This window comes from Girardinichthys multiradiatus, chromosome 18, assembly GCF_021462225.1.
Source record: "Girardinichthys multiradiatus isolate DD_20200921_A chromosome 18, DD_fGirMul_XY1, whole genome shotgun sequence".
Lineage (NCBI taxonomy): Eukaryota > Metazoa > Chordata > Actinopteri > Cyprinodontiformes > Goodeidae > Girardinichthys > Girardinichthys multiradiatus.
The window spans coordinates 28,151,398-28,179,198 of record NC_061810.1 but is presented as its reverse complement, the minus strand read 5'-3'; the positions used below and the strand labels follow the sequence as shown (position 1 = coordinate 28,179,198).

Below are 27,801 nucleotides of genomic sequence, written 5' to 3'. Positions count from 1 at the left end.
TGCTCGCTTCCAGAATCAATAAGGGCAGACAAATGAAGTGAGTCTTGGGAAAACATGATGGTTGCTGATATGGTGAATCTTCTATTGACAGGGGAGAGGTGATGATCCGACAGGTTCCCCTCTACAACTGGCGGACCCTCTCTTTTAGTCGCACCGGACATGAGGCGATGAAGTGTCCATGAGTTCCACAATATAAGCATCATTTGGATTCCATTCTTCGTTGGCATTCCTCAGGAGAGAGTCGAGTACGACCAATCTGCATGGGTTCAGATTCTGGAGGTGGTAAAAGTGGTGAAGGGCGAGATGCTGCAGGTGAACGCAGAGGTGCCTGTCGTCTCACAGCAATCCTTTCGAAACGTGACCTTCAATCTCTCAGTCTATTATCTATTCGAGTCGCTAATGATATTAATCCATTCAAAGTCTTAGGTTCATCTATCAAATCTAATTCATCCTTCAAAGATTTGTCCAGGGACTGGAAAAAGGCGGCTTTACGAGCGCATGTGTGCCAACCTGGCGCAGCTGCTAAAGTACGGAACTCTATAAAAAACTCTGAAATCGGTTTATTCCTCTGGCTTAATGCCCACAGATGTCGGGCTGTATTAGTTTGATCTAATTCGGTGTCAAATGTCTGCCTGAATTCACATATAAATTCATTATAAGAACAACTGAAGCAGTTATGATCGGTAAAGCGAGCTTCCGCCCATCTTAATGCTTCCAGTCAGAAGTCGTAAAATAAAGGAGATCTTAACATCATCATGGGGGAAAGACTGCGGGGAGTGATTAAACACTAGGGAGCACTGTAGGAGAAAACCTCCACAACAACCAACCTCACCGGAAAACGTCTCCGGGTTGGGGGAAATGACGTCAGGGGAATGAGGAAGTTGCTGTGAAATGGCAGACTCAGCGGCACCCTCTGGTGCAGCAGGGTTTAAGGCTGTTCAGAGCATGCTGGAATAACGAGGACATCTGTTCTATCTGTTGGTTAGTGTGGCGTTGTTGTTCCAGGAGGGATCGAAGTGAGTTTCCGTGAGACTGGATCTGGAGGCTATAGTCTGAAAGAGTCCTCCTGAGTGTATCTGCTGGGTCAGATTGGCCTGAGTGTTCCGTCATCGTTTTCTAGCTGCTTCAACCCACATGCAGAAATACACTCAGGAAACAGGAAAGGTTTAATAAGTTTATTAGGTAAAGTAAGGTAAGTTTATTTATATAGCGCTTTTCAGCAATGAGACACTCAAAGCGCTGTACATACAATTACAATACAATCACAAAGCAAATAACCACAGATACAGACACAGAAAAACAAATCAAATGATAAAATCAAACCATAGTGGTAATTTAAAAAAGTAAAACAAAATAAAGAGAATAGAATGATGGACAAGAAAATGAAAGGAAAATTGGACTGAAAACGCAACTAATCATGCCTAAATGGCACAGTCAAAGGCCACTCTAAACAAATACGTTTTTAATCTTGATTTAAAGCAACTTAGGGTTTCGGCGCTTTTACAGTTTTCTGGCAGTTTATTCCAGATTAGTGAAGCATAAGAATTAAAAGCTGCTTCCCCATGTTTGGTTGTGGTTCTGGGTATGCAGAGTAGATTTGAGCCAGAAGACCTGAGAGGTCTGGGTGGTTGATACACTGACAAGAAGTCTGTAATGTATTTTGGTGCTAAGCCATTCAGTGATTTATAGACTAACAGAAGTATTTTAAAGTATATTCTCTGAGCTACAGGGAGCCAGTGTAGGGACTTTAGAACCGGGGTGATGTGCTCCACTTTCTTAGTTCTAGTGAGGACGTGGGCAGCAGCGTTCTGGATCAACTGCAGCTGTCTGATCGACTTTTTAGAAAGACCTGTGAAAACACTGTTGCAGTAACCAATTCTACTAAAGATGAACACATGAATTAGTTTTTCAAGGTCCTGCTGAGACATTAGTCCTTTAATCCTGGAGATGTTCTTTAGGTGATAGAAGGCCGACCTAGTTATTGTCTTTATGTGCCTCTGAAGGTTCAGGTCTGAGTCCATCACTACACCCAGGTTTCGAGCCTGACTGGTGGTTTCTAGCTGTATTAACTGAAGTTGTGTGCTAACTTTTAAACGCTCTTCCTTTGGTCCAAAGATTATTACTTCAGTTTTGTTTTGATTCAGCTGAAGAAAACAATGCATTGATTTCTTCTAAGCATTTACCCAGCGCTTGAATGGGTTCATGGTCACCTGGTGACATCGTAACGTATAGCTGTGTGTCGTCTGCATAGTTATGATAACTTACGTTGTTGTTTATCAAAATCTGAGTTAGGGGGAGCATGTAGATATTGAATAGGAGGGGCCCTAAGATGGACCCTTGGGGAATGCCACATGTGATTTTTGTGCTCTCTGATGTAAAGTTACCTAATGACACAAGAAAGTCCCTGTCCTTCAAGTAGGATTTAAACCAGTTGAGTGCTGTACCAGAAAGGCCGACCCAGTTTTCCAGGCGCTCTAATAAAATGGATTGATCAATGCTGTACTAAGGTCCAATAATACCAGCACTGTGGTTTTTCCACAGTCTGCATTTATACGGATGTCATTGAACACCTTGACAAGAGCAGTCTCTGTACTGTGGTGAGCTGGAAGCCTGACTGGAAGACATCGAAGCGGTTGGTCGTTGTTAGGAAGTTGTTTAACTGCTGAAACACAGCTTTTTCAATAATCTTACTGATGAAGGGGAGGTTTGATACAGGCCTGTAGTTCTGCAGTAGCAGCTTGTCCTAGTTGCTCTTTTTCAATAGAGGTTTGATAATTGCTGTTTTTAGGGCCTGGGGGAAAACACCTGACAAAAGGGATGTTTATTATTTGAGTTAAATCAGATGTTATTACAGGCAAAGCTTTCTTAAGGAAAGCTGTGGGTAAAACATCAAGACGGCAGGAAGAAGAGCTTAGTTGCTGTACGATTTCTTCAAAGTTTTTGTAGTTTATTTGATGAAATTGGGAAATTTTGTCAAAATCAGTTCTAGTTGGAGACAACATTGGTACTGGAGTTGATGTGGATGTGCTGACTGCCCCTCTGATCTTTTGGGTTCTTTCAGTAAAGAATTTAACAAATTCATTGCAGGCCCTGGTAGAAAGGAGTTCAGATGCTACATTTACAGGCGGGTTTGTTAGCCTGTCGACCGTGGCAAATAATGCACGAGCATTGTTAATGTTTTCGCTGATGATCTCAGAAAAGAAGGATTCCCTTGCATTTTTCAGTTGTAGGTTATATCTGTATAGTCTCTCTTTATAGATAATATAGTAAACCTGGAGTCCAGTCTTTCGCCACCTGCGTTCAGCTTTTCGACACTTCTTTTTTTCACTTCTGACTGGTGGAGCACTTCTCCATGGAGACATTTTCTTCCCAGAAACGACTTTCACTTTAATTGGAGCAATTGAATCAATGATGTCTGAGATTTTAGAATGAAAGTTATGTACCAGCTCATCTACAGTGTTACAGGGCAAAGTGGAGGTAGAAGAGTAAATGTGGTTAAAGGTTTCAGCAGCACCGTCCTTAAAGATGCGTTTTCTTATCATGTCTCTTTGGCAAATTGAGTCATTGCAGATGATGCTTTCAAAAATAACAGAAAAGTGGTCAGATAGGGCAACATCAGTTACAGACACCTTGGAAATGTTTAGACCCTTAGTGATGAGCAAGTCCAAAATATGTCCCTGTTTGTGCGTTTGCTGTTTAACATGTTGAGTCAAACCAAAATTTCTAAGAGTGTCACATAGATCTATTGCACTTCTGTCTTCAGGATTGTCTGTGTGAATGTTGAAGTCTCCCACAATAATTAAACAGTCATAATAAACACAAATCACAGATAAAAGCTCATTAAAATCACTGATAAAGTTTGTTTTGGACTGTAAATATTCAAGAACATGGTTCGGACCGGGCTCTTTACCCGGAGAGCCAAATATTCAAAAGAGTCAAATTTGCCCAGTAATACTTTTTTACACTCTAATAAATCTTTAAACAAAGTGGCCACCCCTCCACCTTTTCTTTGCTGTCTGCTCTAACAAAGAAAATTGTAGTTCGGAGGCGTCGCCTCTATCAGAATGGGAGCTTCATTAAATTCATGTAACCATGTTTCTGTTAAAAACATAACATCAAGATCGTGGTCAGTAATGAAGTCATTGATAAAAATGATTTTCCTGACAGAGATCTAATGTTCAATAAAGCCATTTATATGACTTAGTTGCTGATATTAACTCTGTGTCTGGTTGTACCTGACAGTTTATGGCTTTTGTTGATTGTTTATTACTGTCTCTTTTCCTTTTGGTTTTGCTCTTTCTGTCACATATAAGCACAGAGATTTTACAACTATCTCCTATTAGGGGCCCAAGTTCTTCCTGGACATGCTCATTTCTGATAGAGTTACCACAGGGGCCCAGACTGTATCACAGAGAAGTGATTTGTAGGTCCTGATTAGGAGGAGATAGATTAGGAGGTGGTGGAGGTCTGCGGCATTTGGAAGATGTTGGTTTAGTAGCAGGGCCTCGGCCACGGGGGGTGTTGAATGGAGAAGATGTCAGAGCCATTTGGGTCCCGATTTTAAGAGCTCCTTTCATGTTATCAGAATCCAGTAAAGCAAAAACAGGCTCAGTGGGGAGATGGGAGAGTTCTGTGCGGTCTGGGTCGGGGTCTGGGGTGAGGGGGGTTTACCGGGGGTGTCAGTCTGGGTCTGGGTTTGGGGGGTATAATGGGGGGGTCCACTTCTCCTGTGGATTTTGACGGGGAAACCTTTTGTGATGACCTCTCTTTCTCAGCCAACTGGCTGATTGTTTCTGCTGGAGCTATTGGAGGCAGCGTTATCATTGTTGTTGATACTCCATGTTCTCTGCTGAAGGTTGAAGCTGCTGGCAGATTATTTACTGAATAGAAGAGATTAGATGTGAGACGTCTGGCTCCTGGCTTGTTCAAACAGAAACCATCTTGCTTGAAGAGTTGTCTTTTTTCCCCAAAAATATTAAAGTTGTTGATGAAGTTCACAGGTGTGGTGGCACATGCTTTTTTCAACCACTTATTAATCATCAGAAGTCTCGAAAAAATCTCATCACCACAGAAAATCGGTGCAAAGGGTCCGCTGAGAAACACCTTGATACTGAGACCTCCAACAATATTCAGAAGACGAGTGAAATCCTCCTTCAGTCTTTCTGATTTTTTCTTAGCCACGTCATCCGTGGCTCCACAGTGTATAATAAGATTTTCTAGAGACGGGCGCTTTTCTGTGATTGCAAGAATATTCTCTGAGATATTGGACACCACGTTACTGGTACCAATCATGACTTCTGTGTTTTTCTTGTTGCAGAGGTTTTTCATCCCATCCACAGCTGTGTTGCCCACTATTAGGGTTCTTGGTCCGGTGGGGCACTTTTTATCTGGCAATTTAGTAGAAAACTGTTTAGAATGAAGGTTGTTCTCAAACCATTTATTGATCTCAGAAGATGGATAATTTTCCTGGTTTTCATTCTGTAGTGGAGCAAATCTGTTTTGGAGGGGACTTCCATTATTTCCAGCTGTCTCACTCCTATCAGTTGTTGTGACAGCAGCTCGCTGTCGAAGTCTCCTTTTCCCAGGGGAAACGGGGGCATTTCTCTGTAATTCTGGCCATTCTAATTTATTTAATTACTGAGATCTTCCAGTGAGTCGTCCACCTTGATTTTTTGGACATGCCCCTAAAACATGCCAGGGGGGTCTGCCGGTAGGTTTATTCTCAGTGTTCTGATTGCCGGCTGAGTTGTTGAGCTGGCTGTCACTGCCTGGGATCACAGGCAGAGTTGAATCATCGTTGTACCCCATATTCACCTGCACATTCACTTCTAGTCAATGGATTTTCATCTCCAAAACAGCCAATTTCTGCAAATGTTTCTCGAAGTTCTCTGTGGTGAAGGGAGGCCTTTTGTGCTGACGTCAACCTGTCCTGCTTTCGAGTTTGATTATAAAAACATCAAAGTCCTTTAAAAAAATTTAAAAAATAAAATTATAATAATCCTTGGGAGTCGCTGGTAAGGAGTTGTTTTAGTCCAATATTTCCATAATTTTGGCTAAGAGATAAAAAGTTAGGAGTAATAGAATGCAAGCAAGCAGGGAGCCTAGGAGAAAAGCGTCTGAGTAGGCAGAGAGGCAGAAGTGGTTTGACAGGAAAAGGTTTAATAAGTTTATTAAGAAGTGTAAGAATACTGGGAACTGGAACTCGCCAAGTTAAAGACTTGAAGATCCGCCAGGGAGGGGGAAAGTTGGATGGAAACTCTGGGGTTGTGTGAGGTGAGTGAATTGGTCCAGGTAATCCTGTCTTGCTTGCTCTTGAAATGAAGGTGGCACCAGGTGGGCCTTTCTTGGAGGGTGAGCACGGTGGAGGGTGAGCTAGGTTCGTTTGCAGGGTAGCCCGAGGAGCCTTGGAACCAGAGCGTAGCCAACTGAGAAGATAATCCGGGAAGTTCTCTTGGAAAGAGTGAATCTGGGTTTTCTCCATAAACAGACTGGATATTGATGCTCTGGACTGGAGATAACCTGGGAAGGAGGACACAAGAAGGTAAGTACTCAGAAGTAATCACAAAGAGATTTGTTTTGGCCAGCTAGAGTTACCACTGTAGGTTAACACTCAGGCACTGGAGTGTTGGCAGCTTGGGGTTCTTATGGTCCTCTCCTGATGAAGCTGATGGAGAACACCTGTTGGCTCAGCTCCAACCGTGCGTCTGATACCATCTAGTGGTTGGAAATGGTTAGTAGCAGGCAAACCGGTGGACAACAACTCCCAGAACTCTGACAGTCAGAGATAAAGTACTTTCTATATACACAACAGACAGAAATTTCCTGTATGTGTGTAATTTAAATTTATTCTTATAGTTTACGTTGGCCCCAACAAATGATATTTATCTGTAAGACGTCACTCAAAATGTTTTGTTTTTTATTTATCACATTTTGTGTCAGCTATCCTAAGCTATCTACACAATTTATGAAAATACTTAACTGCAACCAAAGATTTCCTGATATGCATGGCTTAAGCATAAAGGTAGGAAATTGTTTGTTCACAGGTTAGGAAAGAAAGAAGGAAGGGACTAAATCAGAATCTATACGTCGGTGTACAAAATTGGCATAGAGGTGAAAGTACTTTTTTTGTTTAAATGACATTTCGAGCTCAATGTCGAACACAAGAACAACACAGCCTTTGCTAGATGAAGGTGAGGTGTGGAAGGGCCTGAATTCAGTTTTTAGCATCTTCCAAAACAGTGGCTTTTTTGCAGATAAAATGCTGTGTTGCCCAATTCAATGGGAAGACAGTAAAAGATGGTGTGAGTGCACACACTTCACTGAAAGACACCAAGCGGGAGTGATTTGTCCAAATGAGGCGCAAAGATTTCCAGCATGCTAATCAACACGATTTGCTAAACAAAACACAAATTAACTCTGTCTCGTTAGCACAAGTCTGGCACACCAAGTAGTTTTATCTAAGTCAGCAATTTGCCAGGAAGGCGAATCAAGATTCAGTAGAGAGTGACGGCCAGGCAGCAGACTCCCCAACAAAAATCAAACATCACCTTTTCATTCATTAAGTGAAAATAATAGGATGTAATGATTGGTCAGCTCTGTATTTCATACGAACAGCATTCACTTCCCAAGTCCTGGACTGCCCATGCGAAACACTGTCATTGACAGTGCTGTGCATCCTTGTGATTTTTGCTAGAGCCTAGTGGTAGAGTTCTCCTGCAGATTTTATAAAAACATTTTCTATGTCAAAGAAGTGACCTATAATGTTGGAAATGGTGGCAAAGATAGGAGTTGTTCTTGGGCAGACACGCATGCATGGTAAAAGAGAGATAGGGCTAAGACGTCAACAGCTCTGCTGATGTTTCTGTACATTCACAGGTATATTTAGTCAGTTAAACTAAGTTATTATTCAAACATTTACTCCATTCAATCAGAGTTGCATTTTGTGGACTTATTTTGGCTCCAAAATAGCTGAAATATATTCCTTAAAAGTTGGGACATGCGAAATAGCTTCATTCAGTTGCTTTATACAGTCTCCTTATAATTAAACAACAAAGGATAGCTGTTAGATTTGTTGTCATAAAGGACATAGTTTAGGAGTATGCTGTAAATACCACCGGTGACTCAACTGTGATATTTATATTAGCATGCAAACATAAACAAATTGTCAAAAACAATAATAACAAAGTATCAAAACATAAAGGTACCGCAGAAAATGAATTTCTCTGATAAACATCTACAATATGCTTATTTCATCTTACATAATAACCAAAATGACTAGAAATGACACAACATAACAATCTGGGTTGCTGAGGGTCAGCTTCTCACTCAACTCAATCTTCCCAGTTTTGTGGCTCATACAACCCCTCAGGTGTCCAGACAAAAGTCTCAACATCCTCTGAATTGCTCCTGGTTTGTCTTTAAAAAAATCATTATGTCATCCTGGCAGTAGTTCTCCTTATTGCTTTATTTTGGAGAAAACCATTATGCTGCAGTGTGTTCAGCTGGGGTGTCTTCCTCCACACTGCCCCCTGTTGGAGACCTTAGCCAAGTGTTCAGCTACTTCTATTTTCCTGTGATATTTTAATTTATTTTCGAAATCAAACCACTAACTGTTTAAATAATGTAAAAATTGTATTCTTTGGTCAAAAATACACAAAATATTGGAAAAGGGGCATAGTGGTAAGATAAAGCCTTTGAATGACTAGATTATAAAGTCTTCTGTCTTTGAATGGCAGATAGCGGCTGTCTGGTACAAATGGCGGTCGCCCCAGTTGCTGATCCCTCTTTATCAGAAAGTAACTGCCGGCCTCTTAAAAAGGTTACTGCTCGAAATCACTAATTGATGTTTTGGTTTTGCCTTAAGTTACACATTTTTTTTCAATCACAGGGATTTGATAATGGTTTAATTGACTGCAGACGCCTAGCTGACTACTTTTATCGACCCGAGGTAAAGTTCCTGTCTCTGGACTGAGGCACATACAGATGACTATAAAACATTTAAGTTTATAGCAAAAGCAGACAGGCCACTTACTTCTCCCCACTGTTCCTAACCGCCAAATAATGAGTATCTGCTTTATTTTTAGTATCAAGGTGTCACAAGCATGGGACCTTTTAGGGTTGGGAAAAAATCGTTCATCTGTTACCACAAGCCACTGGTACCATTTGTACATTTATCTGTCCCTAAACATGCAGTTCTGTGAAAATGTATTTTCTTCCATGACAGATTTCTTTTGTTTTTGCTTTTTTCCCTCATTTCAATATTTCTAATCTTTAAACAAATTTTAATGTAAAACAAAAGTAAACATACATACAAAAAGTAGCTTTCATTTGTTAAGGAAAAAAAAAGTTATCCAAACCAACCTGGCCCTGTGTGAAAAATTGATTGTTCCCCCTTGTTAAATCATTAATTTACTGTGAATAACTAAATGTTTTTCCAGTTCCTTTAGCCACATTCACACAGTCATGAAATCACTCAAATAGAACTGGTCTTGCAACATGAAGTAGGCTAAAAGTCCAGTCATGGTCTGGACTTAAAATTACAGATAAAACAGAATTAGAATTCAAACAACTCTGCAAAGAAGAGTGGGCCAAAAGTCCTCTACAGCGATGTAAGAAGACTGCTTGCTAGCTATCTTAAACTCTTCATGACAGGTGTGGACACCAAAAGTGGCATAACCGGTTATTGAGTATAGGGGGCAAATACTTTTTCACACTGAGCCCAGTTAGTTTTTATATGTTTTTCAATCAATGAATGAAGTTGTTTGAAAACTGTATTTTCATTGAATCAGTTTATCTTGGTCCGATGTCAAAATATTGTTGATGAACTGAAACATTTAAGTGTCACAAAAGAGCAAAAACAAAATAAATCTTTAAAGTTGCAAACATTTTTTTCTGCACTGCATAGAAATTCTTGTGGCTGGCTGGAACTTTGTGCTGATTGCATAGTGTGCAGAGTGCTCAACTCTGTCACCCCTTCAAATTAAGTACACTACCCCATCAATGGGTACACCATTATGTGAAAAAAAGAAAAGGGACTGAAGACAGAGTGTAGTCGTGTAAGCCAGGAACAAAGCCCAATAAGATTTAAATGCAAGTCTGTGAAAGCTGAGTGAAAATTAAAAAAGCTGTTGCACCTGGCTGTATTTCAATGATACTGGAGGATGCAAAGCTAAGCAGGATTTTTAAGTTATCCATCAGAGCGGGGTAACAGCAAACTAAACAACACTTGTGTTTCTCTCTTTAGCTTTTTGTTTGTAGGTTTTGTTAAACAATGGTAAACGACAAATAGGTATAACAAAAATAACAGCACAGATGTTCTTTTAACTTATGTGTCTGACATTTGTGTCCACTGGAATACTTCAACAGCGCCAAAAGAGTAGAGCACCATCCTTGTAGCTCAATAAGGATTAGCCTTAATGGGCAAATTTTTAGACTCGTGTTAGTTTCTAAAGACTAAAACCGAATATATGTGAATGAGAAAAACATCATATTGGGACTTTTTTGCTATGCCCCCATTGCCCCCATCTCACTCTCTCTACAGTGTGTAGTTCAGATTCAGCAACTCTGCAGCTGACAAGGATGAGAATATAGGCATAAAAGGATCTTTAAAATATTTATTATGCAAATATTACATTTATAAATAGAAATGCAAATAAAATTTTAAGTAAAAGGATGTTAGATCAGAAAAATGTCTGTATTAGCAGATATTTGGATTTTGGAACAATGAAACAACTCACTTGCAAAATACAAAATATGCCTCTGTTTGATTCTGTTATAGCAACCCCCACAGACGACATCGCTCCCTCAGGTTAAACTACCCCCTGCTGAAGTCCAGTGATTTCTATTATTTTCGCTCACTTCAATCCAATGCATCCTTCGCTGAGGGAATACCAAAGTACTTCTACCTTGTGTTTTAATATAAAGATAAAACAGAGATTGGTGCATTTAAAGTAAGTTAGGTATGTATTTGGAAGTACATATGTCATCGTGTGGTTGAAGAAGGACCCAGATGCAGAGTGTAGTATTAGCAAAAAATAGTAAAATACTTTAAGAACAAAAATAGGAAAAAATCGTAAACAGGAATCCGGTAGAGCAACAAAGACATAGGGAACAAAAACCACCGACCATGAGGCTGAAGAACGGACATAGAGAAGGCAGACAAATAGTAGATTCCAGCAAAGAGCAATGAAAACCAAACAGCTCATATACAGAGGAGAGTGAGGAGAAATGGCTAGGAGAACAGGTGAGAGAAATGTGGACTGAAGGAAAGAAGAGTAAATGAGGAGAATATGAACAGGAAGAAAACACAAGAAGAATTCTAACAGAGATACCTAAATATATCAAAACACAACAATAAACTTAAAGAATAAATGGACAAACTAAAATGATGGCACTAAAATAATATAAACAGGGATAAACAAGAGATAAATAAACTTAAACTCAGAACACCTAACACCAGAGGATGATGACAACGTTAGTAAAGCACGTTCTATTTTATTGCATGCAATAGTGTTCTCAGGTTCAACTCAAAACCAGTTTAATTTTGCAAGGCTAGAGAAGTTTTTATCACTGAGTAACAAATTTATAATTATATTCACATCAGGCCTTTTAATTAGTAAAACAGAACCTCAGATGAACCTCAACAGAGAAAATAGTACACCGTCTAGAATTTGTCGATAAAAAAAAAAAACAAAGTATGGTGGAGGTTTGTAAAAATTAAATGAAAACACACTGCTTCCATGTAAATGAAATGGAAAATAGGAGATAGCTGCTGCTATTTAAATGTACTTGATTAATTGACCATTAGCACACAGACTGATGTTTTCAAGCCTTTATTTCAGTTCAACATGATGATTTTCTGCTTACTGCTAATGAAAACATAAAATTTAAGATTAGAATGTTACATCAGACCGCTAAAAATATGGTTTTAAGACAGAAATGTAGGTTTAATGTAAAGTATGCTTAATACCTGCTAAAAGGTTATTTACTTTTAATCTGACAAACAAGCCTCATCCTAACACATATTCAAAATCATTAAATATGACTGTACATTTCATAGATTAAGATGTTTTTATTTTATTTTTCTTTATTCATATAAGAGAAGGAAACCCATTCTAGTTTTATTCAGATGCATGTAATTGGTCTCCTAAATTGATTTTAGTTTGGATGCTGGTCATTTAGCCTTATCAGACCTTTGTAGTTTTGGTCAATATGCAATATCATAGTCTCCTGTAGGGAAATTTGGGGGTGTGACCCCAATAAATAAATAATATCTACCATCAAGAGGTCTCAGAGTTTTTTTGTTTTAATCAGGGGTCCTTATCAGCCATGTATCATAATAGTCAACTGGACCATACAGGGGTCAGCACCAAATTAAATAAAATTTGTCACTAATGCAAAGTCTTAAAATAATGTGCAATTAAATTTAATTTGATCTAAGATTTTGCATTTGGATGAAATAACTATCTATCGTCATAATTCATTAAAATTAAAATTCTATAGAGAGTACATGAAAACGAAGTGGAATTAGAAAAGGATAAAATAGGTACCTAATGGGCAAATTTGCAAAAGGTGGTTTGAACAGAACATTTTATAAAGTGGTTCCAGTATTATTATTTTGTTTTTTTGTTTTAGTGTTTATTATCACTATTTACAAAGAAAAGTGTATTTATTGTCAAATTACATTTTTAATCCCTAGAACATTTGATATTTATTTTCCAAAGGAATCAATGAATGTAGTCATGTCTGAAATGAAGCAGTTTTTAGTAGAAGACAGATGGATGTTATGGTGCACTTGATAATAAAAAGGTTCCTATGGCTCTGCTCTCAAGGGATAAAGACAATTATGAATGATTGGTTTAGAGCTATTCCAAGCATTTATCCAATGTAAACTGCTTAAACAGGGCCAAACATTTCCAACAGCAAAACAATCTACCGTACCTGTGAAAACACAATCTGTCTTTACCATAAACAAGTTAAATATGATATCAGAGACAGATGTGAGGGAATATTCATAAGGGTTTAGAGAAAGAAACAAATAATCTACCTACAGGTGTGCTTAGGTTACAATGTTGATCAACCATGCTGTAGTGCTACAGATCAGTGTATGTCATGCTAAAAAGGCAGACCAAATCATTATCATTTATTAGCATTTAATCAGATCTAGTTAGATGCCCCTTAAATTACTCTGGAATATTTTGGCACTCTGTAAATTTGTTTTGGCTCCTACATATTAAATCTTTGAAAAGATGATCTGTGCCCTTCCTAGCGACCAGCATAAAGTAATGTGGCCTTTTATTTTTATTTTTTAGAGCCTAATTCACTCAACCTAGGCCTTGAATAGTTATCAAGATAATAAATATGTTTGAAGTGTTGGGGTCAAAAGGACAATTCTGACCAATAGCAGGACCCGTAGTGTTTAGGGTTGCATTATGTTTAATCAAAATAAGCTTTCCCTTATCTCCCTACACATGCTCCAGCTCTCCAAGTTTCATTAAATTGGCATAACAAGGTTTTCATAATCCTGCCAGCAGAGAAAGAAAATTGGCACAAACAAAGACAGAATCCTTAAAGATGTAATGAGTATTCTTGTAATTCAAAACTGTCTATACAGGAATTATCCTTGTCAAACCTATAGCCAAAAGCTTGCTGTGACTTGTATTTGATATATATTTCAAAGTGATTCCTGCTTTCAGCACACTCCAAAATGTCATCCTTAAACAATCACAGCTAGTCTCTAACACCTGTCCAATTAAACCACTTTATACCATCAAAGACTCCCTTTTGAGTCTTTGATATGCTATCAAATCCAATTTTCTACTGAGAAGGTGTTATGCTATCATTTGGTTCTTTGAAATGGGTCTGCCAACAAATCAGTTCCAACTTTTATACCATGCTTTGATGTGCCCACCGTCTGTGAGAAGCCAGCTGCCCACAACAACAGAGAAAAAAGTAACTAGTTATGATAAAAATAATATGAACACTTTGCCCTGCATTACTGCTGACAGCAATCCCTCCAAGGTGGATAAGAGCTGTTCTGATGGATCAAGGTGAACAAAGCGAGTGTGATGGGTGTGGTCTTAATGTTGACCATGCCGCAATAAAACTCCAACTATGTGACTCAAAACATTTTGCCCCCCAGAACTTCGTTTCCTGAAACCATCTGTTTGACCTTGGCCATCAGTGGTGTGCCTTTTCTACTGTGTCCTTTATACTGGTCCTTCTCAAAATATTAGCATATTGTGATAAAGTTCATTATTTTCCATAATGTAATGATGAAAATGTAACATTCATATATTTTAGATTAATTGCACACTAACTGAAATATTTCAGGTCTTTTATCGTCTTAATACGGATGATTTTGGCATACAGCTCATGAAAACCCAAAATTCCTATCTCACAAAATTAGCATATCATTAAAAGGGTCTCTAAACGAGCTATGAACCTAATCATCTGAATCAACGAGTTAACTCTAAACACCTGCAAAAGATTCTTGAGGCCTTTAAAACTCCCAGCCTGGTTCATCACTCAAAACCCCAATCATGGGTAAGACTGCCGACCTGACTGCTGTCCAGAAGGCCACTATTGACACCCTCAAGCAAGAGGGTAAGACACAGAAAGAAATTTCTGTACGAATAGGCTGTTCCCAGAGTGCTGTATCAAGGCACCTCAGTGGGAAGTCTGTGGGAAGGAAAAAGTATGGCAGAAAACGCTACACAACGAGAAGAGGTGACGGACCCTGAGGAAGATTGTGGAGAAGGGCCGATTCCAGACCTTGGGGGACCTGCAGAAGCAGTGGACTGAGTGTGGAGTAGAAACATCCAGAGCCACCGTGCACAGGTGTGTGCAGGAAATGGGCTACAGGTGCCACATTCCCCAGACCTGGGCTACAGAGAAGCAGCACTGGACTGTTGCTCAATGGTCCAAAGTACTTTTTTCGGATGAAAGCAAATTCTGCATGTCATTCAGAAATCAAGGTGCCAGAGTCTGGAGGAAGACTGGGGAGAAGGAAATGCCAAAATGCCAGAAGTCCAGTGTCAAGTACCCACAGTCAGTGATGGTCTGGGGTGCCGTGTCATCTGCTAGTGTTGGTCCACTGTGTTTTATCAAGGGCAGGGTCAATGCAGCTAGCTATCAGGAGATTTTGGAGCAGTTCATGCTTCCATCTGCTGAAAAGCTTTATGGAGATGAAGATTTCATTTTTCAGCACAACCTGGCACCTGCTCACAGTGCCAAAACCACTGGTAAATGGTTTACTGACCATGGTATCACTGTGCTCAATTGGCCTGCCAACTCTCCTGACCTGAACCCCATAGAGAATCTGTGGGATATTGTGAAGAGAACGTTGAGAGACTCAAGACCCAACACTCTGGATGAGCTAAAGGCCGCTATCGAAGCATCCTGGGCCTCCATAAGACCTCAGCAGTGCCACAGGCTGATTGCCTCCATGCCACGCCGCATTGAAGCAGTCATTTCTGCCAAAGGATTCCCGACCAAGTATTGAGTGCATAACTGTACATGATTATTTGAAGGTTGACGTTTTTTGTATTAAAAACACTTTTCTTTTATGGGTTGGATGAAATATGCCAATTTTGTGAGATAGGAATTTTGAGTTTTCATGAGCTGTATGCCACAATCATCCGTATTAAGACAATAAAAGAACTGAAATATTTCAGTTAGTGTGCAATGAATCTAAAATATATGAATGTTAAATTTTCATCATGACATTATGGAAAATAATGAACTTTATCACAATATGCTAATATTTTGAGAAGGACCTGTACACTGCTCAAAAAAATAAAGGGAACACTCAAATAACACATCCTAGGTCTGAATGAATGAAATATTCTCATTGAATACTTTGTTCTGTACAAAGTTGAATGTGCTGACAACAAAATCACACAAAAATCATCAATGGAAATCAAATTTATTAACCAATGGAGGCCTGGATTTGGAGTCGCACACAAAATTAAAGTGGAAAAACACACTGGGCATGCTCCTGATGAGACGGCGGATGGTCTCCTGAGGGATCTCCTCCCAGACCTGGACTAAAGCATCCGCCAACTCCTGGACAGTCTGTGGTGCAACGTGACGTAGGTGGATGGAGCGAGACATGATGTCCCACATGTGCTCAATCGGATTCAGGTCTGGGGAATGGGCGGGCCAGTCCATAGCTTCAATGTCTTCATCTTGCAAGAACTGCTGACACACTCCAGCCACATGAGGTCTAGCATTGTCCTGCATTAGGAGGAACCCAGGGCCAACCGCACCAGCATATGGTCTCACAAGGGGTCTGTGGATCTCATCTCAGTAGCTAATGGCAGTCAGGCTACCTCTGGCGAGCACATAGAGGGCCGTGCAGCCCTCTGAAGAAATGCCACCCCACACCATTACTGACCCACTGCCAAACCGGTCATGCTGAAGGATGTTGCAGGCAGCAGATCGCTTTCCACGGTGTCTCCAGACTCTGTCACGTCTGTCACATGTGCTCAGTGTGAACCTGCTTTCATCTGTGAAGAGCACAGGACGCCAGTGGCAAATTTGCCAATCCTGGTGTTCTCTGGCAAATGCCAAGCGTCCTGCACGGTGTTGGGCTGTGAGCACAACCCCAATTTGTGGACGTCAGGCCCTCATACCATCCTCATGGAGTCAGTTTCTAACCGTTTGTGCAGACACATGCACATTTGTGGCCTGCTGGAGGTCATTTTGCAGGGCTCTGGCAGTGTTCCTCCTGTTCCTCCTTGCACAAAGGCGGAGATAGCGATCCTGCTGCTGGGTTGTTGCCCTCCTACGGCCTCCTCCACGTCTCCTGGTGTACTGGCCTGTCTCATAGCGCCTCCAGGCTCTGGACACTACGCTGACAGACACAGCAAACCTCCTTGCCACAGCTCGCATTGAAGTGCCATCCTGGATGAGCTGCACTACCTGAGCCACTTGTGTGGGTTGTAGAGTCCGTCTCATGCTACCACGAGTGTGAAAGCACCACCAACATTCAAAAGTGACCAAAACATCAGCCAGAAAGCATAGGTACTGAGAAGTGGTCTGTGGTCCCCACCTGCAGAACCACTCCTTTATTGAGTGTTTTGCTAATCGCCAAAGATTTCCCCCTGTTGTCTATTCCATTTGAACAACAGCAGTGAAATTGATTGTCAATCAGTGTTGCTTCCTAAGTGGACAGTTTGATTTCACAGAAGTTTGATTTACTTGGAAGTTATATCGTGTTGTTTAAGTGTTCCCTTTGTGTGTGTGTGTGTGTGTGTGTGGGTGTGTGTGAGTGTGTTTCACCACTTTTTATTCATACAGTAAATATTTGTGCCTATAAAGAAAATTATTTTTTGTATGCCTAATATTGTTTATCCTCATTTTCTACAAAGTGATAAATTTTATCAGCTTTTCATTATCTTGATTTCCAGTGTTTCTAATCATTTTTGCATATTAAAACTGATGCTATTACAGGAATTTAAGCTTAACTCACCTTTTTGAACACACTGCTATTTGTTTTAGCACAACTGCATTGTCTCAGCTTTAATTTAGGGCAACTCTTCAAGTACCATCTCACTAACAGAGCCTTTTTTGGTCAGTAAGTTTCAACCCATGTACTCAAATTTAAACCTGATACATCTAGTGGAAAGGGTTCAGGGTAAAAATGTATCTAAAAATGAGGCTGGTTGCTGGAAAAGGTTCCTGTTGTTGAAGCTCTAACTATAACTATAACTCAAAGAAAGATACAGGAGGACTATTCTAACTGTCCTAAATTGTCTTTCACTGAATCACACAATATGACTTAAGCCTTACCGCCCAAAACTAACTATGGATCAGAGTACAGACAAAACAAAGAGATATTTTCAGACAAGATAACCGCCCTCTAAGCATCAATTAGACATGATTTTATGCTTGAGCAAAAATTCTTTGTGGGCTTTTAGGAATCCTAAAAGCATAGATCTCAATTGAGCTATGCTGGATTGAAAGCAACCAGAAAGATTTATTCATAATCCACAACCTCTAATAAAAATGGCTGCTCTGACATTTTGGGGTTGTCACATATCTGCTAAATCACAGGCCTCTGACCACTACAGGGCTCCTGTTTACAAAACTGATGTGAACATTTTAACCTTCACTTTTGTTTTACCTTGTCCCTGTGACCCGACGATACAGTGACTGTGTGCAGCTCACTTTATTGAAGCCTTTTTCCACCAGTGTTTTAGCAGAACTAGATTTCGTATAAAAATATTATCTGCTTTGACCCGTTTTATCCTCCTACTATATGCTGTCTTTTAAAATAATGGTTTTCTTTGGATTCTTCAACTCAGTGTTTTCTGATTGTTGCAGTAACTTATGATAATTGGAAATGAAAGCATTTGTGGCAGGATTATTGCTCTACTGCAAATCTCTTGGTTATCAAGCCATCAATCTTTTTTCACTAGGTTTATTTGTTTTACAGATGTAATGCACAGAGAGAAGGGGCATTAAGAATACACAGGTTTTATGCCTCATTACAAAGAAATATGGGCGATTTCTTTTTGTGTCTGTGTGTATGTTTGTGTTTGTGCATTTCTACCATCCTACCTCTAGGTAGACAACCCAGGGCATAACCAGTGTGGCCACCAGAAGGTCAGCGACAGCCAGGCTGACGATCAGGTAGTTTGTAGTGGTTTGCAGAGCCTTTTCCCGGGACACAGCCATGCACACCAGCACGTTGCCGAAGACAATGACGAAGATGAGCAGCGTAAGAAGCATGGCGTAATAGTTGTAATGGTGCTTCGGTTCTTGCCCTGTTTCGTTGAAGTGCCATGTTCCATTATCGTAGAAACTGTCATTGTAGGCATACTGGGTAAAGACATCCATTAGCTGTGAGTGATGGAGGCCAGAAGGTGGCCCTGCAAGACAGGTGAGACATAATTTCAAAGTTGAATTCAATGAATTAGTTGCAAACAGACAAAACGTCCCAGGTTAATCTGCAATCCTTCAGTAATTGCTGACTGGGGATAGCTTGTCTGTTGATCTCCTAAACAATGCTCAGCCCAGTAATGGCTTTGGTCATTATTTCAAATTGTGGTGGAGATAGAAATCAAAACCATGACAGGTTCAATAAACTTAAAGGCATTACAAAATAGAAGATTAAGAGATTATAGATGTTGCTTTGAGTAACACTTTGCATTCCTCACTCGTGCTTATTTTGTATACCCATATTTTTATATGAATATTAACACAGCATGTGAAACAAGCAACAATCACTGAACTTTTTCTTTAGATGATCTCATGCTTAGGGGTCAGCTATACATCACAAAACAATTAAATTATACTCAAAGTGGCACTTCTTTATGTCAAGCATGGTGCACTTTTCTACAACATCTGCACATTTTGTCTGCCTGCAAACCTCATCTTTTGGGAGGAAATAAAATGGTTTTCAGAAAATTAAATTTATGATGACAGTACTGAATTTCCACATCTCCACTGTTGATTTGTACACAGATCAGGCATAATATTAAGATCAGTTTGGGCTCCCTGACAGATCCTTCAGACATGGTCACAATGATATGCCTCTTTTGTGTATGATGAGTTCATGCAAGAGACAACAAGAACAAGTTTTCCACACCGAGGTAGCTTTATCTTGCACTTTTTGATATTACACATAAATATTGTGCTGAAAAGATTAGTTGATACAATAAAATTGAAAAAACAAATCTCTGAGAAATATGACTTATATTTTTGAGAAAACCTAACCATGATCATCTCATTTCTTTGTGTTTTAAAGTGTTATTAATATTGAAATCTACAAGATATACAGGTCCTTCTCAAAATATTAGCATATTGTGATGAAGTTCATTATTTTCCATAATGTCATGATGAAAATTTAACATTCATATATTTTAGATTCATTGCACACTAACTGAAATATTTCAGGTCTTTTATTGTCTTAATACGGATGATTTTGGCATACAGCTCATGAAAACCCAAAATTCCTATCTCACAAAATTAACATATCATTAAAAGGGTCTCTAAACGAGCTATGAACCTAATCATCTGAATCAACGAGTTAACTCTAAACACCTGCAAAAGATTCCTGAGGTCTTTAAAACTCCCAGCCTGGTTCATCACTCAAAACCCCAATCATGGGTAAGACTGCCGACCTGACTGCTGTCCAGAAGGCCACTATTGACACCCTCAAGCAAGAGGGTAAGACACAGAAAGAAATTTCTGAACGAATAGGCTGTTCCCAGAGTGCTGTATCAAGGCACCTCAGTGGGAAGTCTGTGGGAAGGAAAAAGTGTGGCAGAAAATGCAGCACAACGAGAAGAAGTGACCGGACCCTGAGGAAGATTGTGGAGAAGGGCCGATTCCAGACCTTGGGGGACCTGCGGAAGCAGTGGACTGAGTCTGGAGTAGAAACATCCAGAGCCACCGTGCACAGGCGTGTGCAGGAAATGGGCTACAGGTGCCGCATTCCCCAGGTCAAGCCACTTTTGAACCAGAAACAGTGGCAGAAGTCCAGAGGAACCACCCTTTCTCTGAACTTGAGATGGTCCTCATAGACACTGTGTAGACAATGATCTAAAGAAGGCCCAAAAGAGACTGCATTCCTTGCGTATAAACAACCTAGCATAAGAGCTGCTGGTCATCTTCTACGCTGCCATTATTCAGTCTGTCCTATCACTGTGTGGTTTGGCTCATCCACAAAACAGGACAAGTCCAGACTGCAGCAAACCAGTAGGTCTGCAGAGAGGATCATCGGGGCCTACCTTTCCTCCATACAGAACTTGTACAGGTCTAGGGTCAGGACAAGAGCAACTAACATCTATGCTGATCCTGCACATTCTGGACATCAATTGTTTATACTTTTACTTTCAGGTCGGCACCACAGAGCACTATTTGCAATGGCCAGCTGCCACAGAGATAGTTTCTTTCCCCAGGCTGTATCTCTGATGAACACCTTACAGCCTGACTAGTAAGCTGCACTGCTGTGAAACAAAATAAGCACATTTGCACTATGACAACCTGTCTTGCATAAAAAAAGGCTGTGCATAAACATACATACTGCTCTTATTATCCTTATTTATATTTACTTAGTTTATATATTTATACTAAATGTATGCTGTGGGCGCTTGAAAACAAAGTCAAATTCTTTATTTGTGAACACAGTCTTGGCCAATCAAGCTGATTCTAAATGAATCCAAATGCTTGCTTAGCCTAGTTAAAGTTTGATATTTTTATGCAATCTTTGTGACAAAGCAAGGCATGTTGGCCTGTTGGAGAAGAATGCCAGGAGACAAGGTTTCCTGGCAGAGCCTCTTTTATTTTTATCAGCAGTACTTGTCATTTTCCGTGTTGGTAGTTTTAATGGTGAGGCCGATCAGTTTATATTGACTGACTGCTCATATCACATCAGCGCTTGTCTGGAGGATGTTTTTTCTCTAATGGTACGTGTGTAAACTAAACAGCCAGTCATCAGTTCATCTCACATACTTAATATAGCAACAACTATCAAGAGTCGGCCTTCAGTTGTTCTCCATCAGTACTAAACAACAAAAAACACAAAGTCATGATCACTTTGAAATTGTATGACTTGAATATATGGATTATTAATATATTAGTTAACCACAATAGGATTAGTTTCTGAATTTAATGACAACACTTTAAGAACCATGGAAAATGGATTATACTGCTATGTTAACGTGTCACAAAACATACACCACATTAGATTTACCTTTTACTGCAAATGAGTGAAATATTTAACAATATTAAATATTTTACAGTATTCTAAAGAGAATAGTAACTGTATAAAATATGACTTGGTGTCTCAGATCTGTATCAGAAACCAGCCACTGTGCACCACCTTGTGTGCCATCAAACAATAACATCATGACAATCACTTCTGTTAGTTTTCTTATCTTATATTTCCCTGAAACAGATTTTCTGATGTAACCAAAACTGCATTACTGCTTGTGCACTGTCTGGGATTTGACATATCCCAGATCATTATGTGTTTACCTCAGTTTACCTTGATGTGTGCTTTACCTTATTTTGTACAGGATCAAAGTGTCACTACTGCATGATAAAATGTGATACTAAAAGCCTATGATACTGAAATTCTGTCCCTGCACATCTATCAAAGCTGAATGACATTGTTTTGGAATAAACTAAAATAATAAAGAGAGAATCATAAAGTTCCCTCATGTCTGTGAAGACAACAGCTTATGACATTCTCTGCTTTTTTGGCTATAGTTGTTCTCCACCCTTTACCAGCACTCTAATTGGATCAACATATTTCCAGTTTGCCACTCAGGCAAAATAGAAAATTTGGAATTATTTGAAAAAGTTTGAATTATTTCATGCCTAAAACATATTTTCTTACTTTTGAAGATTTTCCTGTTATTAATCATTGTAATCCTTGTCCCTGAAAAGATAAGCTTGGCAGAATCTACTTAGTTAAATTAATTGAAAAACATTCTGTTTTTACAGTGTGCTTTTCAACAGTTGTTGACTATCTCTATTCAGACAGCTTTACTAAACTTTGAGCAGACTATTAAGGGCAAAAAAATAATAGGTGGAAATAACAAAGACTTTTCATTATATAATTTTTTTTTCTGATTTCATTTACTTTAGAGTGACTCCTTTTTCCTTTCATTGAGCAAATGTTTTATTAAGTATCTTATAGCAAATGAATGTAAATAAAAATCAAGGTTATTTCCTGTTCTAGTTTTATAAAACATGAAGCCACTTAGTTCTTGTATTACCATCCATTTAATTCTACTTAAACAAAACCCTGTAACATATGCACCCAAGTTTTATGGAAAACTGTTATGTTATTCCAAAAACGTTTACATACACTTACCATGGACATGGATGTCAAGTCTGCTGTTTTTATTGGTGTATTGGAACTGCTGTTTTTCAAGATAAAATGACCATGGAAACAGATTAAGTGAATTAAAGAAATAAGAATTCACTGCAGAACTTTGGATTTATTGTGGATTCTCTTTAATCCATACATGTTCAAAATCATATGTACAGGGTATATATGATTTGATAAATATATATGCCAACATATGCATATGCCCTCCAAAATATATGATAACATTTATTTTCAATAGTTGTAACTTGATCTTAAGAATTTTGGAGTGATCAACAAACTTCTACCATAATTCTGTCTGCATAATTAATCTCTCTTCTTGGCAGAACTGATCAAATACACGTACATTGGTTGGTTTCAATACTTTAACCTGAACTGACCCTTGAAGAAGGATGTTTTTGAGAGGTCATTCCAATGCTCTCAAAGCTAACATGAAGCATGGTGGTGGTAGCATCATGTTGAAGGTTTATGTCACTGCCCCTGAGAAAGTACATTTTACAAAGGTTGGTGCAATATTAAGGGAGGGCTACATCCAAGTTTAATTTCAGCTCAGTAGTTAGAGAGCCAGTAGGACAATAATCCCAGATATCCAAACTAGTTTTGGAATTGATGAGACAGGCTAACACTGTTCTTCTGGAATGGCCTCAACCCTAACCGCATTGAACATTTATGGTCTATGTTTAAAAGCTGAGTCCTTGCCAGGAAACCAGCCCGATTAAATGAAAACTAAAAATTTTTTCAAGAAGAGAGTTAAAATATCCTGCCAGAATTATGATAAAAGCGGGTCAATGCTTACAAAGAGCATGTGGTTGAGGTTGTTTGATTGTATTTGAATTTATATGTATAATCTTGGATATGTGTTGGCACAGAGAAGATCCACACTAAATTAAAATATATGTGTACAATGCTTGTTCCATTACATAATTAAGATTAATTCAGGTTTAAATGGCATTATAGCCCAATTGTCTGAACATAAAAACAATGCTGGAACCAAATATGACAATATTTATGGCAAAAAAGTTAATTCTGAGGAATATAACATTACTTTTAAAGGAGTAATGATTTTGAAGGGGTTGTTAGAATAAAAAAAAGCAGAATGCAGTGATGGATACAAGGCAGCATTTCCATGTACCTTTTCATTGATGTGTGCCAATTCAGGACCAATGTTCTATACAAGAGATATATTAATACCTACTATGCATTTCTCCTAACTGCCCTAGAACTATTGCTGTATGTCTTTGCTGTCTTGTGTCTACAAACATCAGCAGCACAAACTTCATCACTGGAAAAACATTTGTAATGTAACTGTTAAAGCTAAAGCGATGTTCTCTGAAACAACAATACCGAAAATTGAACACACTCACCTAAATAATTATCAACAAAATGATTGCAAAATACAATAAACAGAGCATAAACAATCCCACAACACTTGAAGAGTTTTAAAATGCAACTTTTCCAAATTCCTGCAGTAATTAGCTGTGGTGGCGTATTAACATTAGCTTTTTACATGAACAGAGGAGTCCAAAGCAGAGATAGTTTCTCCTCTATAACATTATTAAAGACAACATTTTCTGTAAGCATCTTTGTTTATGAACATTATGATACTCCACCTTGGTTATGTGAGGTTACAATGTCGTTCAGCCACCACAAGAAGGGTTGCAGACCTCAAATATCCTGAGCCAATGCCCACAGACAAATAAAAATAAAGATTGAAACGCGTCTCCATATTTTTTATGTCATTATTGAACACATTTTATTCATTAGACTTCTCTGAATTCTCTTGTATATCATAAGGACTACAGGAACTGACCTGAGCTGCAATGATGTGAACCACTGACTTGTAAAGGCCAGACCTTTATGCATTCTTGTGTGACCTTTGCAGCTATAATAAAATCACCCTTTGTTTTTATTTTAAGGTCCTTGAAAATCCCTATTGATCACCACATTGCATAGGACTGACAGCTCCTAATAGTGTCTGGTACATCTAATCCACAGCAGAATTTAATGTCACAGCACCATTGAGATTAGTCACACTTTTAAGAGGTTATTGTGCTGTGTTTGGCCTTGAATATAAGGGATAAATGAAATAAGACTATGTTAGTGTTTTAAGTTCATTTATTCAACTAACTCTCTTTCAAAACAATTTCTTTAGCTCCATGAAGCAGAGGTTATAGAAGGGTAAAGAAAAGCCTTAAGAGAATGAAGAAGGACTAAGTGAGGGGCAGTAAGAGAAGGAAAGGGAATTGGAGTAGGGAAAAAGCATGTTCCTGTTAGAACGTGTAAGCAATGCTCCAAGGCAGCTGTCTGTGTGTGTGCCCTGCAGATGCCCTGTGCTGTCTAATCTTATTTGTTTGCTCAATCGACTTCCTTTGTTACGATATTTGATATAGTTCTCACTGCTGACCTGGTACCTGCTTTCCTGAACAAACATCATAGCTTTCTCCCTAAAGTCTCGAATATCTACAGTCACAGCAAAGAAAAGAGAGTACACCCTCTTTAAATTCTAGGGTTTTATGTCCATAGTTAAGGCATACCATTAAGACCATTGACAAGCGTAGTGAGGAACACTTATTATCACTGTCTTACTGCACCTCTTGGTGGTTGGGATATATTAGGCAACAAGTATCCGTACCTATATCGCTCAAAGGTGGTTCAAGAAAGTAACACTGGAAAACCAACAAACGGGTCATAAGCAACCAAGCCTCACTGATGTACAGTTAAGCCAAAATTATTTACTTTGATTTAAAATTATTTTTATTCAACCAATATGTTTATTATACTTCTCTTATAGTTGCTGATCTGGATTTTGCATTTTTTTCACCAGTATTTTGCTGATTTATCATTGGTGAGTAACTCCAAGTCTTTGGAGGACCCTCTTGCCATCACCCTAATCTTTAGCATCCTCCAAAGATTCCCCATCATATTCAAGTTGGGACTCTGGCTGGGACACTCCAGACATTAATATTACTTCTATAAGAAGAAAAATGTTGGTACAATTTAAAAATTACTTTAATCCTAAATCTTCCAGGGATATAAATAACTTTGGGCTTAACTATACATAATCAGCCGAGACTGCTCCTGCATCCAGCAAAATTTGACCACAACCTGCTACAGACCAGTTAGGGTGCCCATAGTGACAACTGCCCACCAGTAAAACCACTCACAAGAGAAATGTAAGCATCAGAACCGCCCCACAGAGCAATGGGAGGTGGCCTGGTCTAATGACTTACATTTTCTTTCACATCACAAATATATCCAAATGCCTGTGTGTGACTTACCCAGTGAACTAAGGGTTGAAGGTACGTGGGTGAAGGCAGTATAATGCTTTGTAATGCAATGCTTGGGTCCTGCTATCTGTCTGGATATTACTTTAACACATATCACTACTCTAAGCAGTGGCTGCACGGTGGCGCAGTTGGTAGCACTGTTGCCTTGCAGCAAGAAGGTCCTGGGTTCAATTCCTGGCCTGGGGTCTTTCTGCATGGAGTTTGCATGTTCTCCCCATGCATGCGTGGGTTCTCACCAGGTATTCTGGCTTCCTCCCACAGTCCAAAGACATGCCTGTTAGGTTAATTGGTCACTTTAAATTTCCCTTAAGTGTATGAATGAGTGTGTGCATGGTTGTATGTGTGTTGCCCTGTGATGGACTGGTGACCTGTCCAGGGTGTACCCTGCCTCTCGCCCATAGACTGCTGGAGATAGGCACCAGCTCCCCTGCGACCCACTATGGAATAAGCGTTAGAAAATGACTGACTGACTACTCTAAGCATTGTTCCTTCCGAGGGAAACCCTTTCATTGAAGATTATATTCCCTGAAGGCAATGGCCTCTTTCTGTAGAACAATGCGCCCCATCATGAAAACAGCTCCGGCATGGTTTTGAGGAGCACAATCATTATTTGGCCTATCTGTATATTTGTACAGATCATACAGTTTTTTGGGGGTATACTAGTTGTTTCTCAAACAACTAATACACCCCAACAATCGTTATTTTTTTAGTAAATAATGACATGATGGAATCTGGTGTGTGGTGTGTGGTTTCAGATACTTCAGGATAGATTTAAATAATTTCTGAACCTAATCAGGTCAGGATAAGTAATCTGAATGGAGAACGCATCTTTACATGCAAGCAATCTTGAACACTAAGACTGATCTTTCAATGCTATTTTTAAAGCATGTAGTTACAGATGTTTTGGAACTGTTCTTACGTGAGAGATCAGAAGTCTTTATATTGTTTTGCCTTTTGCTCCAATCAAACTTCATAATTAAGTTGGTATTTTTTGGTTTCTGTCATTGCAAACATGCTTTCAGGAATAACTGTTCTGTTGCAACCTGTTGCAAAGGTGTTAACTCAGGTATTATTGAAATGACATTGAGCAGCAATGTAAATCAGCCTCAGCCACATCTTTTTTCAAAGAATTAAATGATATTCTCCATTTTAGTAATACCAGGCTGCTGCCACATGAAGTTGTCAGCTCTGATCACTTCTCTATTAATGCAGTGCCCTTCACATTTATTGGCACTCATAGTGAAGATACACAAAACCCTTTAATTAAGTGTAACTTTCAGTGCAGTAGCATAAATGTACACATTAATTTAATGGGGTACAAAAAAAGTTTTAGCGCCAATGCCATAATAATTGCCATTCCTAAAGACTCATATAAAAATGAACGTAACTATAGTATTTTTGTATTTACAGCATTTTTTAAAGTTAATCAAAGTTTGTAGGAGGGATGTATTAGAAATCTATGACTTTTCCCTAAGGAATCTCTCCATCTCTCTCTCTCTGTAAAATAAAATTGAGGAACCTATTGGAGCTGTGAAACGCAAGGTTGGGCTCAAGGTTATCTTCCCACTTCACACTGTTAGGATGGTAGGGGAGGTAAACAAAAAAGATTCAGTGTGTGGTTATGCTACTAAGCCTCTGTGGATCTACTCACTTTCCTCCCTTGTAACT

The 27,801-nt window shown here is 39.1% G+C and overlaps 1 protein-coding gene across 1 annotated transcript in view; it reads right to left on the bottom strand.

Annotated features, from left to right (window-relative positions):
• drd2a (dopamine receptor D2a) overlaps positions 1 to 27,801 on the bottom strand; it is a 108,171-nt gene that overhangs the window by 51,724 nt on the left and 28,646 nt on the right. Inside the window, exon 2 of the mRNA XM_047390678.1 lies at positions 18,565 to 18,875. Within this exon, the coding sequence (XP_047246634.1) occupies positions 18,565 to 18,843 (279 nt within the window). The 5' untranslated portion in view covers positions 18,844 to 18,875. The remainder of the gene's footprint in view (positions 1 to 18,564; positions 18,876 to 27,801) is intronic.